Source organism: Ranitomeya imitator, chromosome 5 (genome assembly GCF_032444005.1).
Source record: "Ranitomeya imitator isolate aRanImi1 chromosome 5, aRanImi1.pri, whole genome shotgun sequence".
In the NCBI taxonomy this organism is placed as follows: Eukaryota; Metazoa; Chordata; class Amphibia; order Anura; family Dendrobatidae; genus Ranitomeya; species Ranitomeya imitator.
Window position 1 is genome coordinate 400841517 of NC_091286.1, and position 13103 is coordinate 400854619.

The 13103-nt window shown below is 42.0% G+C and overlaps 1 protein-coding gene across 2 annotated transcripts in view; it reads right to left on the minus strand.

Moving 5' to 3' along the window:
- Positions 1-1981: 1981 nt before the first annotated feature.
- LOC138637993 (major facilitator superfamily domain-containing protein 8-like) overlaps positions 1982-13103 on the minus strand; it is a 184133-nt gene continuing 173011 nt past the window's right edge. The window contains exons 12-13 of one of the 2 annotated variants that reach the window (XM_069726934.1): positions 4730-4860; positions 1982-3914 (exon numbers count right to left, since the gene is read on the minus strand). In XM_069726934.1, the coding sequence (XP_069583035.1) occupies positions 3858-3914; positions 4730-4860 (188 nt within the window). In that variant the 3' untranslated portion in view covers positions 1982-3857. The remainder of the gene's footprint in view (positions 3915-4729; positions 4861-13103) is intronic. The other variant, XM_069726935.1, reaches the window with a different exon arrangement.

The window sequence follows — 13103 nt, forward strand, 5'->3', positions numbered from 1 at the left end:
ATGTGCTGCGGCCATCCTGCGCCCGTTCTGACATGTGCTGCTGCCATCCTGCGCCCGTTCTGTCATGTGTTGCGGCCATCCTGCGCCCGTTCTGTCATGTGCTGCTGCCATCCTGCGCCCGTTCTGTCATGTGCTGCGGCCATCCTGCGCCCGTTCTGACATGTGCTGCTGCCATCCTGCGCCCGTTCTGTCATGTGCTGCTGCCATCCTGCGCCCGTTCTGTCATGTGCTGCGGCCATCCTGCGCCCGTTCTGACATGTGCTGCTGCCATCCTGCGCCCGTTCTGTCATGTGCTGCTGCCATCCTGCGCCCGTTCTGTCATGTGCTGCGGCCATCCTGCGCCCGTTCTGTCATGTGCTGCTGCCATCCTGCGCCCGTTCTGTCATGTGCTGCTGCCATCCTGCGCCCGTTCTGTCATGTGCTGCTGCCATCCTGCGCCCATCCTGCGCCCGTTCTCTCTTGTGCTGCGGCCATCCTGCGCCCGTTCTGTCATGTGCTGCGGCCATCCTGCGCCCGTTCTGTCATGTGCTGCGGCCATCCTGCGGCCGTTCTGTCATGTGCTGCGGCCATCCTGAACCCGTTCTGTCATGTGCTGCTGCCATCCTGCGCCCGTTCTGTCATGTGCTGCTGCCATCCTGCGCCCGTTCTGTCATGTGCTGCTGCCATCCTGCGCCCGTTCTGTCATGTGCTGCGGCCATCCTGCGCCCGTTCTGTCTTGTGCTGCGGCCATCCTGCGCCCGTTCTGTCATGTGCTGCGGCCATCCTGCGGCCGTTCTGTCATGTGCTGCGGCCATCCTGCGGCCGTTCTGTCATGTGCTGCTGCCATCCTGCGCCCGTTCTGTCATGTGCTGCGGCCATCCTGAACCCGTTCTGTCATGTGCTGCTGCCATCCTGCGCCCGTTCTGTCATGTGCTGCTGCCATCCTGCGCCCGTTCTGTCATGTGCTGCGGCCATCCTGAACCCGTTCTGTCATGTGCTGCTGCCATCCTGCGCCCGTTCTGTCATGTGCTGCTGCCATCCTGCGCCCGTTCTGTCATGTGCTGCGGCCATCCTGAACCCGTTCTGTCATGTGCTGCGGCCATCCTGCGGCCGTTCTGTCATGTGCTGCTGCCATCCTGCGCCCGTTCTGTCATGTGCTGCGGCCATCCTGAACCCGTTCTGTCATGTGCTGCTGCCATCCTGCGCCCGTTCTGTCATGTGCTGCTGCCATCCTGCGCCCGTTCTGTCATGTGCTGCGGCCATCCTGCGCCCGTTCTGTCATGTGCTGCGGCCATCCTGCGCCCGTTCTGTCATGTGCTGCGGCCATCCTGCGCCCGTTCTGTCATGTGCTGCGGCCATCCTTCGCCCGTTCTGTCATGTGCTGCTCCCATCCTGCGCCACCATTGTATTATATGCCCCCCGCTCCAGTGTGTATGCCCCCGAATGCTGCTGCCATATAAAAAAATAAAAAAAATACCATACTCACCTATCGTCCGGCTCCACTGCAGGTATGTCTTCAAGAAAATGGCGCCGGAAAGCGGGGACTGCGCAGGCGCCGATTCCGGCAGCAGGAATCGGCGCCTGCGCAGTCCACGCTTTCCGGCGCCATTTTCTTGAAGACACACCTGCAGTGGAGCCGGAGTGTGTCTTCAAGAAAATGGCGCCGGAAAGCGCGGACTGCGCAGGCGCCGATTCCGGCAGCAGGAATCGGCGCCTGCGCAGTCCGCGCCCTCCGGAGCCGGGAGCAGAGGAGCCGGGAGACGGAGCCGCAAGCAGCGCTGGAACCGGGAAAGGTGAGTATACTTACCCTCCCTCCTGGCGGTCCCTGACTCTCCGGTGGAGATCGCGGTATGCGTTCAGTGCTTATGCATACCGCGATCTCCCGGGAGCGTCGCTCTGTGAGGCCCAGACTGCGCCGGCGCTTGCGCTTGCGCAGTCTATAGAGGCTTCGGACAGAGTGACGCTCCCAGCGTTATATTATAGATATATATTTTTTTTTTTTACGAAACTCAGTTGTATGGAGTGGCCTCAGGATTGTTGCTCGCTCCATATGCAGTGTGACTTGACTGCAATATGTAGCTGCACTCCTGCTGCAATAGCAAAGATTAGAAATACTTCAAATTCTGCCTTCTAGATGCCAAACTATTGACTGTGGAATCTAAAAGATCAGACTGGGGCTTTATCTGTCACCCAATTGTTTCCCCAAAACACAATTGAGAGGTTGTCATGACAGCTGACTTTTTTGTTACCAAATTAACTGAAGAGATATTACAGTGTAGAGAGGTCGTCCTTATTCTCATTTGCACATGGAAACACGAGAAACAATGGAATCAAACTGAAAGGGAGAAGACACAGATTAGATATTAGAAAAAACTTTTTCACAGTGAGGGACAATGAGTGGAAGAGGCTGCCACAAGAGGTAGTGAGTTCTCATTCAATGGAAGTCTTCAAATAGAGGTTGGACAGACATCTGTCTGTTGGACACAATGACCCTGGAGGTCCCTTCCAAATCTAACAAACATTCTATGATTTTGTGAGGTGGTACTCTGTGGCAAAACCAGGTTTATACACTACTGCCCCTCAGGCACAAAGATGTAGACACGCTACTAATATATTATCACTTGAAGCATTGCAAATATCGGTATGTATGGACCGATGGGCTTCAACCCTCATCATGACAACAGAGCTTTTTCTGGATTGATACACAAACATAAGTAACGTTGCCTACACATTCCTTCGCTTATTCATGGTTTCCATTTATATTTCTAGTATACAAATTGTGTGTGTAAATACGACCTCCTAGCTTATTATTCATATATAATGCCAATTACCGCACAGTCTAATGATATCTGAATGGGCATGTTGGATTTGAGCAAGTCAAAGTCCTTGGTTTCGCCAAGGCTGCAAAAAAATGCTGTGAAGAACAGCTCCCAGAACTCTCATTTTAGTATCCAAAAACTTGTTCAGAAAAGCATAAATACAAATACAACATATTCATTTGTTACATGGTTTAGGAAAATAAGTGAAAAAAAATTGTAATCTTTATGTATGGCGCAAATTTAAACTACAGATAAACTTCAGTACTGTGAATTCTTATATATTTTACATACCATCTGCTAATATGAGCAATGTATAAGTAGATGCCCATACACACTCGAATATACCTAATATAATGGATTTGCATTGTAGTGATTCATAAATACATAGATTTGTATAGGCCCAGGCTGAATCTATATACAATAGTGTCCTTACAATATATTGAGGCACATCAACATTTTTTCCAATATATATATATCATTCTATGCTCCAATTACTGCCTCATGTAGGCACCATACAGTGGCACAACAAGTCTATTATTACAGTCTGTAATGTGGAACTGCAGGAACTTATTAAGCTATTGAAGAGGATGCTTCAGCATGCAGCTTATTACACAACAGTGCAAGATAACGTTGAGTGTGGGCATTAAACATGTGCCAGACAAGGGAATTTAAGACTAAAACTTGTATATTGTTATAACAGTATTCATATTTTTTATGGGATTTTTATGACATACACAGCAATTAAACAAAGATGATCAATTTTGTCATGTACAATCGTAAATTAGGATTTGTCTAAAGTCCTCGACCACTACTGACAAATGCAAAAGCAGTTTACATACACTCCTTTTTACTAGACTACTAGAGCTTCGTAGTTTCGCTTCTGAGTCAAGGTAAGACTGAACCTCATTTCTTCTTTGTGAGAACTGTGCACGTCACCTTGCGGACATGCATCACAATCTGACCATATCATTTGCCTTTTTTACATAGGGAAACAAAGCATTAAAGTCTTGTCGCCTTGACTTGTCTGACGTCACAGGAACAGGCTAGTCTTCAAGATTATCATTCCTCTGATGCCGCGGGCTCTACTAGGTACTTGTACGATAGGACAACCATTACCTATGAAAGAGAAGCACAAAAGATGCAGCGATAATTTTATGCGTTTCATCAGATGAATTTCCTAAATTGGTTTCTTGGCTAGGTTTTCTGTTTCTAGTTTCGAATTTTTTCACAATAAAATTGTAGTTTGCCTTGGAAATTGCTATTCAAGGGGAGCAATTTCCACACTATCAGGATTTCACTTTGCTGGCAGCTTCAGCAACTAGCAACTTTCCTTCCTGCTTTTCGTAGCGTTCTATTGAGAGAAGTGAACAAGAAGCTAGTTGGCACGTTACCGCAACTATACAAATCGCATGCTTGTAGTCATGTCATAACCGCTCAGCGGGCAACAGAGCAAAGTCCAGATGGTGTGCAAATTGAAACTTTAACTTTGGTTGTAACCGTAAAACCTGTTTAGTTTATGTTGGCATGGCATTCCTTCGATGTGATGGCTTTTACTCTATACTGTCAAGTCTTGACAGCAGATGGTTTCCACTATGATGAGCATATCACTTTTTAATCGCTTTAGGGTTTCCAAAGACGTGACATGAGATGAAACGTTGTTCAGACAATGCTGAGCGTTTTGTTCATGTTATGGGGCACTTTAGCTGTGTGCACATAACCTTAAAAGTGTTTGATCAGACTTTCTGGATTATGACTTGTTGGATTAAATCAAGATATGCACACTAATATTTGCCTTCCAGTCAGTGAAATTAGTTTATAATAAACAAACTAATAAAACAAAATTAAAAAATCTAAATGAAGATAAGGTGAAAGGAAAAATATAACGATTTGTTCACTGGAACAAAATAAAATGCAATATTTTTGTTACTTACACTGATTAAAAGAAGCAGACCCATCATAGTTCCCAACATAATATACAAATTTTGTGTTAAACCTGCTGCCCAGAGTGGTCCCAGAATTGTAGCCACACCGCCAACTGATCGTCGAAGCCCATGATTGAACCCTACAAAACCAGGAGAAAATATAAAAATGAAAAACACATGTCAATGTCATTTACAACCGACTCCATCTTATACAGTATAAGCACAGCCTACAGTATAAATTCATAATAAACATTAGTTAATATACTGCTGCGTTATGAATCTTATAGGAGATATTTATGTAAATGAAAATGTGATATTCCTAATACACTCTAAAATAGAAATGTAATTATTCCAGAAATGACTAACCGTTATTTAATTTGGGAGAAGCTAGTTTATCATGCCATTATGTCCAGCTAACAGTTAGAACAAGCAGGATGTGGTGCAAACGGGGCCTGTTTCTGTATGCAACTTGTACGTGCAATGTGTAGAAGGACGTTCACACTGTTGCAATTTCACAGACAAAACCCAAGAAAAAAAGTTAAAATGAGCATATACCCTACAGTAAGTGTGTCTAGAATATTGGAGACATAATTCCATGATAATCATCTGTATCCTACTTGGCATAGAATTGTAGAGACCCTGTCAGCACATGCTGTGGTAACATGACACCTGGCCAGCTTCAAACAAAGGGACTCACATCCCTCACCAGCTAGCTGGTATGCAACCTTCTACAGGAAGACCCCCTGTGATTCCAAGCCATGTGGCTTGAGTCCTTTGTTCAGCAAGCTAGGATTTCATAAAGGAGTTATGGAAATAATATACGTTCTAGCTATACATCGTGTAAATTTCCGAGATCCCCAGACAGGGCAAGCACCTGCCTGGACCTCGAGTCATTCTAACACGCACAGGAAGGGAGATACAGCCAGCAGCTAGGTAGCAAAATGGTGTCTAGTCTCTGAGTAGCAGGAGCCCAGTTGGATCCGATTGAGCCAGAACCACTGCCCTAGGACCACCCAGAAAGGAGTTATGATCTTTCATAGGTTTTGGGAGACTTTCGTCATGGTAATTAAATAGTAATAGTACATGTAAACAACATACTTAGTTGACATTATTTTGACTATAAAGCTTCCCATGGGCAGGTGTTTGAACAGTCAGGTCTGTATCCTGTTCCGCTCTTCTCTATATTGAAGGTGGCTGACACAAGGTGAGGTTTTAATACTAGAGACAAAAATGGGACCTTCCTGATTGGGTACACCTTATCGCAGTGGGATGGCTTCTACGCTTTTTTTTTTAAATCAAAATTGGGTTATCTAAGTACATAATATTATTTACATGTACTATTACCATTTACTTACTAGAGGGTATATCCTCATTTTGTTTTTTTTTCTTGGGCTTTATCTGGAAATGGCCATAGCATAAGCATGCTACTACACATTGCACATATATCAACTTATGCTCCGGCTCCTTTGTTTGGTTTTGTTTCATACATGACCATGTACCTCCAGGTTTTTTTTGTTTTTTTTAGCAAATTATATTGATGATTTGGTTTGTGAGAAAGCATTGCTTATCAAATAGGATATGGAAGCAATGAGGTTATGCAGGAGTCTATGGAAGTTAGCATGGTGGAAGTAAGCCACAGCTTCTTCTTTTCTCCACTCATGTACAGTAGATGTGGAATCCATAAAATATAACGTACTGTAAGACTACACTGGTTGCAGCCATGTGTGAAAGCAATCTGCCAACACATTTGTTTTGTTATACAGTTCTGGCAAAAATTAAGAGACCACTGCAAAATTTTCAGTTTGTCTGATTTTTCTCTATAGGTATATATTTGAGTAAAATGTAAATTATTCTTTAATTCTATAAACTACTGACAACATGTCTCTGAAGTTCCAAGCAATACATTTTGTATTTATTTTCTGAAAATGAGAAATGGTCAAAATAGCAAAAAAAATGCATTGCTTGCAGACCTCAAATAATGCAAAAAAACAAGTTCATAATCATTTAGAAACAACAATACTAATGTTTTAACTCAGAAAGAGTTCAGAAATCAATATTTTGTGAAATAACCATGATTTTTAATCACAGCTTTCATGTGTCTTGGCATGCTTTCCATCAGTCTTTCACACTGCTTTTGGTTGACCATATGCCACTTCTGGTACAAAAATGTAAGCAGTTCTTCTTTGTTTGATGGCTTGTGACTATCCATCTTCCTCTTGATTACATTCCAGAGGGTTTTAAATGGGGTTCAGGTCTGGAAATTGGGCTGGCCATTGCAGGGATTTGATGTGGTGATCCTTCATCCACACATTGATTGACGTAGCTGTGTGTCATGGCGCATTGTCCTGCTGGAAAAACTAGTCCTCAGAGTTGGGGAACATTGCCTGAGCAGAAGGAATCAACTGTTTTTCCAGGATAACCTTGTATGCAGCTTGATTCATAAGTCCTTCGCAAAGTTGAACCTGCCCAATTCCAGCCTTGCGGAAGCATCACCGATCACCTGCCAAATTTCACAGTGGGTGCAAGACACTGTGGCTTGTACGCCTCTCCAGGTCTCCTTCTAACCATTAGATGACCAGGTATTGATCTGGGGAATGCTTCAGCAAGGTTGGAATTTGGCAGGTTAATCTTTGCGAAGGACATACGAATCAAGCCGCATACAAGATTATCCTGGAAAAACGATTGATTCCTTCTGCTCAGGCAATGTTCCCCAACTCTGAGGACTGGTTTTTCCAGCAGGACAATGCCCCATGCCACACAGCTAGGTCAATAAAGGTGTGGATGAAGGACCACCACATCAAATCCCTGTCACGGCCAGCCCAATCTACAGACCTAAACCCCATTGAAAACCTCTGGAATGTAATCAAGAGGAAGATGGATAATTACAAGCCATCAAACAAAGAAGAACTGTTTAAATGTTTGTACCAGGAGTGGCATAAGGTCACCCAAAAGCAGTGTGAAAGACTCGTGGAAAGCATGCCAAGACGCATGAAAGCTGTGATTAAAAATCATGGTTATTCCACAAAATATTGATTTCCGAACTCTTCCTAAGTCAAAACATTAGTATTGTTTCTAAATTATTATGAACTTGTTTTTTCTGCATTATTTGAGGTGTGCAAGCAATGCTTTTTTGTTATTTTGACCATTTTTCTAATTTTGGTTATAGACATTACCACAATGAATTTTAAACAAAACAATTCAGATGGAGTTGAACTTCAGACTTTCAGCTTTCATTTGAATGTATCCACATTAAAATTGGATGAAGGGTTTAGGATTTTCGACTCCTTAACATGTGCCACCCTGTTTTTAAAGGGACCAAAAGTAATTGGACAATTGACTCCAAGGCTATTTCATGGACAGGTGTGGGCAATCCCTTCGTTCTGTCATTCTCAATTAAGCAGATAAAAGGCCTGGAGTTGATTTGAGGTGTGGTGCTTGCATTTGGAAGGTTTTGCTGTTAAGCAAACATGCGGTCAAAGGAGCAGGTGAAACAAGCCATCCTTAAGCTGCGAAAACAGAAAAAAAAACATCCGAGAAATTGCTACAATATTAGGAGTGGCAAAATCTACAGTTTGGTACATCCTGAGAAAGAAACAAAGCACTGGTGAACTCATCAATGCAAAAAGACCTGGGCGCCCACGGAAGACAACAGTGGTGGATGATCCCAGAATAATCTCCATGGTGAAGAGAAACCCCTTCACAACAGCCAACCAAGTGAACAACACTCTCCAGGAGGTCGGCGTATCAATATCCAAATCTACCATAAAGAGAAGACTGCATGAAAGTAAATACAGAGGGTTCACTGCACAGTGCAAGCCACTCATAAGCATCAAGAATAAAAAGGCTAGACTGGACTTTGCTAAAAAACATCTAAAAAAGCCAGCACAGTTCTGGAAGAACATTCTTTGGACAGATGAACCCAAGATCAACCTCTACCAGAATGATGGAAAGAGAAAAGTATGGCGAAGGCGGGGTACAGCTCTTGATCTAAAGCATGCCACATCATCTGTAAAACACGGCGGAGGCAGTGTGATGGCTTGGGCATGCCGGGCTGCTAGTAGCACTGGGTCACTAGTGTTTATTAATGATATGACACAGGACAGAAGCAGCCGAATGAATTCTGAGGTATTCAGAGACATACTGTGTGCTCAGATCCAGCCAAATGCAGCAAAACTGATTGGTCGTCGTTTCATACTACAGATGGACAATGACCCAAAACATAAAGCCAAAGGAACCCAGGAGTTTATTAAAGCAAAGAAGTGGAATATTCTTGAATGGCCAAGTAATTCACCTGATCTCAACCCAATTGAGCATGCATTTCACTTGTTAAAGACTAAACTTCAGACAGAATGGCCCACAAACAAACAGCAACTGAAAACCACCGCAGTGAAGGCCTGGCAGAGCATCAAAAAGGAGGAAACACAGCGTCTGGTGATGTCCATGAGTTCAAGACTTCAGGTAGTCATTGCCAACAAAGGGTTTTCAACCAAGTACTAAAAATGAATATTTTATTTAAAATGATTGAATCTGTCCAATTACTTTTGGTCCCTTTAAAAACAGGGTGGCACATGTTAATGAGCTGAAACTCCTAAACCCTTCATCCAAATTTAATGTGGATACCCTCAAATGAAAGCTGAAAGTATGAACTTCAACTGCATCTGGATTGTTTTGTTTAAAATTCATAGTGGTAATGTCTATAACCAAAATTAAAAACAATGTTGTCTCTGTCCAAATATATATGGACCTAACTGTATAAAGAGAAAAATAAGACTAACTGAAAATTTTGCAGTGGTCTCTTAATTTTTGCCAGAGTTGTATGTGAGGACAGCTTGAAACATTAGTGGAGAAAATAAAAATCCATAGTAATATGAATACACAGAATATTCATAAAAAGATTACCATGAAAGGAATAATGGATCTTTATCTGAAGACTAAGCTTCAAGGTCCTAAAGCAGATCCTTTATCACTAATCTGTGCATACAACACCTTGTTCAGTCATCTCATAATTCTTTGATGCTTTAGTATCACTTCACATTTACACCATTTACTTATAGGACTACTTAATGGTTTACAGCTATTCTACCATAAAATGTTCATATTTTCCTTCCCCTCGATAAATTCCATTTCGGCAATCTACTTACATATTTTAACTGAAAGCAGTCTATGTAAGGAAAATATCTAACACCAATTATACTGGTAACAGTTAAGTCATACAGTGCAAGGATCACTTATACAATGAAGATCGTCCCTCTCTGGGAAGCTAAACCACAAAAGCACTTCCATAAAACTCCACTAAAGTACTTCTTTGGCAGTATTTCTTGCAATCATAACGCTTTAAGAAAATTAAACTCCAAGTAAAATACCTTAGAACTAATTTTTTTAAAGAATTGCTTATACACACACAGTCAACAGTGAAAAATCCACCACCAAATAAATGTATTTACACTCCCCCAAGCACACTTGTGTTCACACCTCAGGACCATTTATTATAAGAGAATGCTCTATACAAGCTATAAAGAAGACTTTAGCACTCACAATAAGGATTTAAAACCCAGGATTGAAAGATTATCTGGCCAATTTTAGGTAAATTACAAAGGTTTGTGGTTTTACTCCAATGGATAATGTCATTGTCTAGCAGATTCTCTTGTCATGGACTAATTATTATGTATAAAACTCTCAGTTTCTTTAAACAGAAGAAAACTGAACACAGTACCTACAATAAAAACATTAATTTACAATTTGAATCTTCCAAAAACTTTGTTAAAATATCTAGAAGTGTGATGAAACTGAGGTGCTTTATTGTAATGAAAAGCAATATGTTCATCAGCATCTTCAAAAAAGGTGTTTGGACATGTGCATACACCATTTACCAGCTTACACACAAAGACTTTTGCAAGTCATTCAGCAATATCCAAGAGGATCCCAATCAATCAGCACTATCTTACACAAATATGTTGCATAAGAGTCATAAAGTCCATTAGCATATGTATGTAGTTATAGAATAAGTGCTAATCTAAGTGCAAAAACTAGGTCAAAGAAATACAAAATTCCATATACGAATAAAACTTCAAAGACATATTAATAGTGAATTTAGATTTTGAGCCCCATTGGGGACAGTGATGAGGTCTGTAAAACGATGTGTAATTAATGGCTTTATATAATGGCGCTATATACAAGTAAAATAATAATACCATGATCACAGTGCTGCCATGATGTTTATCTTCATAGTGGGAGTTGCGCTTTTGCTCTTGGAGACGCACAGACGCTGTCGGCATCCGTGGTAACAGATACTCTTGTAGCAGAGATCGCTTCCTGCTATTGGAGCGCATGTGCTGGCATTCAGCATGGCACACAGTATTTGCTTTGATCATAATGCCTGTGTATCTGTCTCCTCCTCATGAACATCAATGACATATTCCAGTTGTAAATCTTTATTCATTACATAGTGGAATGTGTTGAGAACAATAAAACCTAAAAATAATCAATGTAAATCACAACTAATATCCCACAGAGGTCTGGGAGTTGGAATAATGCTCAAAATCAAAGTGGAAAATGAAGTTAAAGGCTGATACAACTTCAGCGGAAACGCCTCAAGACAAGGAAATGATGCTCAGTAGTGTGTGACCTCCACGTGTCTGTATGACCTCCCTACAACACCTGGGCATGCTCCTGATGAGGTGGCGGATGGTCTCCTAAGGGATCTCCTCTCCTGGACTAAAGCATCTGCTAACTCCTGGACAGTGTGGTGCAACATTACGTTGGTGGATGGTGCGAGACATGATGTCCCAGATGTGATCAATCGGATTCAGGTCTGGGGAACGGGCGGGCCAGTTCTTAGCTTCAATGCCTCCACGTCTCCTGGTGTACTGGCTGGTCTCCTGGTAGCTCCTCCAGCCTCCGGACACTATGCTGACAGACACAGCAAACCTTCTTGCCACAGCTCACATTGATGTGCCATCCTGGATGAGCTGCACTACCTGAGGCACTTGTGTGCGTTGTAGGGTCCATCTCATGCTACCACGAGTGTGAAAGCACAACCAACATTCAAAACTGACCAAAACATCAGCCAGAAAGCATTGGTACTGAGATTTGGTCTGTGGTCCCCACCTGCAGAACTACTCCTTTATTGAGTGTGTCTTGATAATTGCTAATAATTTCCATCTGTTGTCTATTCCATTTGCACAACAGCATGTGAAATTGATTGTCAAACAGTTTTGCTTCCTAAATGGACAGTTTGATTTCACAGAAGTTTGATTTACTTGGAGTTATATTCTGTTGTTTAAGTGATCCCTTTATTTTTTGAGCACTATATAAAATGCCATATAACAACCACAAACAAATGCCCCGATCACATTGCTGCCATGTCTCCAGTCTTCATTTGCTACTTATGTGTCGGTCGGCATTTATAATCTTATTTTACAGATGTTCTAATTCCAGAATAGGGTGCACAGCTGACACACTGTTTTCTGTTGGCGCATCCGGTTCCATATATAATCACAAATGTACACTGATCACAGTGCTGCCATGGTGCTGGTCTGGTGTTGGCACCATAGGCAGATTTGCTGCACAAATTGGGAAACTACATCAGGTAGCAGATCCTCTGGTATTTCTTGGATAACATGCCATGAACCTACACTGAAAATAGAACATTATGCATGTCCAAGGTAGTATGCCTGCCTGCACTCAATAAGAAGCTAGACGCTGCTACTGAAAACAGCGCATGCATGTCATAAGGAAATTTAAAAGAAAAAAATAAGTTTTACAGATCGCGACACATGTGTAGTTATGAAAACCAACATACAAAACCACAAGATGGATGCACAGCCTATATGACAGCATAGGGTGCATCATCATGTATCGCACCAAGTGATTGTAAAAAGAAAAACAAGAGAAAGACAAGAATGATGCGAATGCCTCAATATAAAAATATTATGTATAAAAGTATACATTTTAGTGTAACATCATACATAAAACACTAAAATCAAATGCACTAACCTGACAACACTGCAATAAAAGGCAGAAGCAGACCAATTGTGATATAATTATCGCATGGTGATATATTGCGAATGTAGAATACCACTACTAGCGGCAATGCATAAATGCTCAACAGTTATACATTTAGAGAACATACATGAGACATTGAAAACGATATGTCAGGAAACAGTGAAGCATATAGTTAATGCAAATCATCATATAATAATAATTATGGTGTCCTACAATATCACAGAATATGGCAGATAAAAGAAGGAAAAGCAGGCCCAAACCATGATGCTGCCACCACCATGTTTAGAGTGGGGATGGTGTGTTCATGGTGATGAGCTGTGTTGCCTTTACGCCAAACATATCGTTTGGCATTGTTGCCAAAAAGTTCGATTTTGGTTTC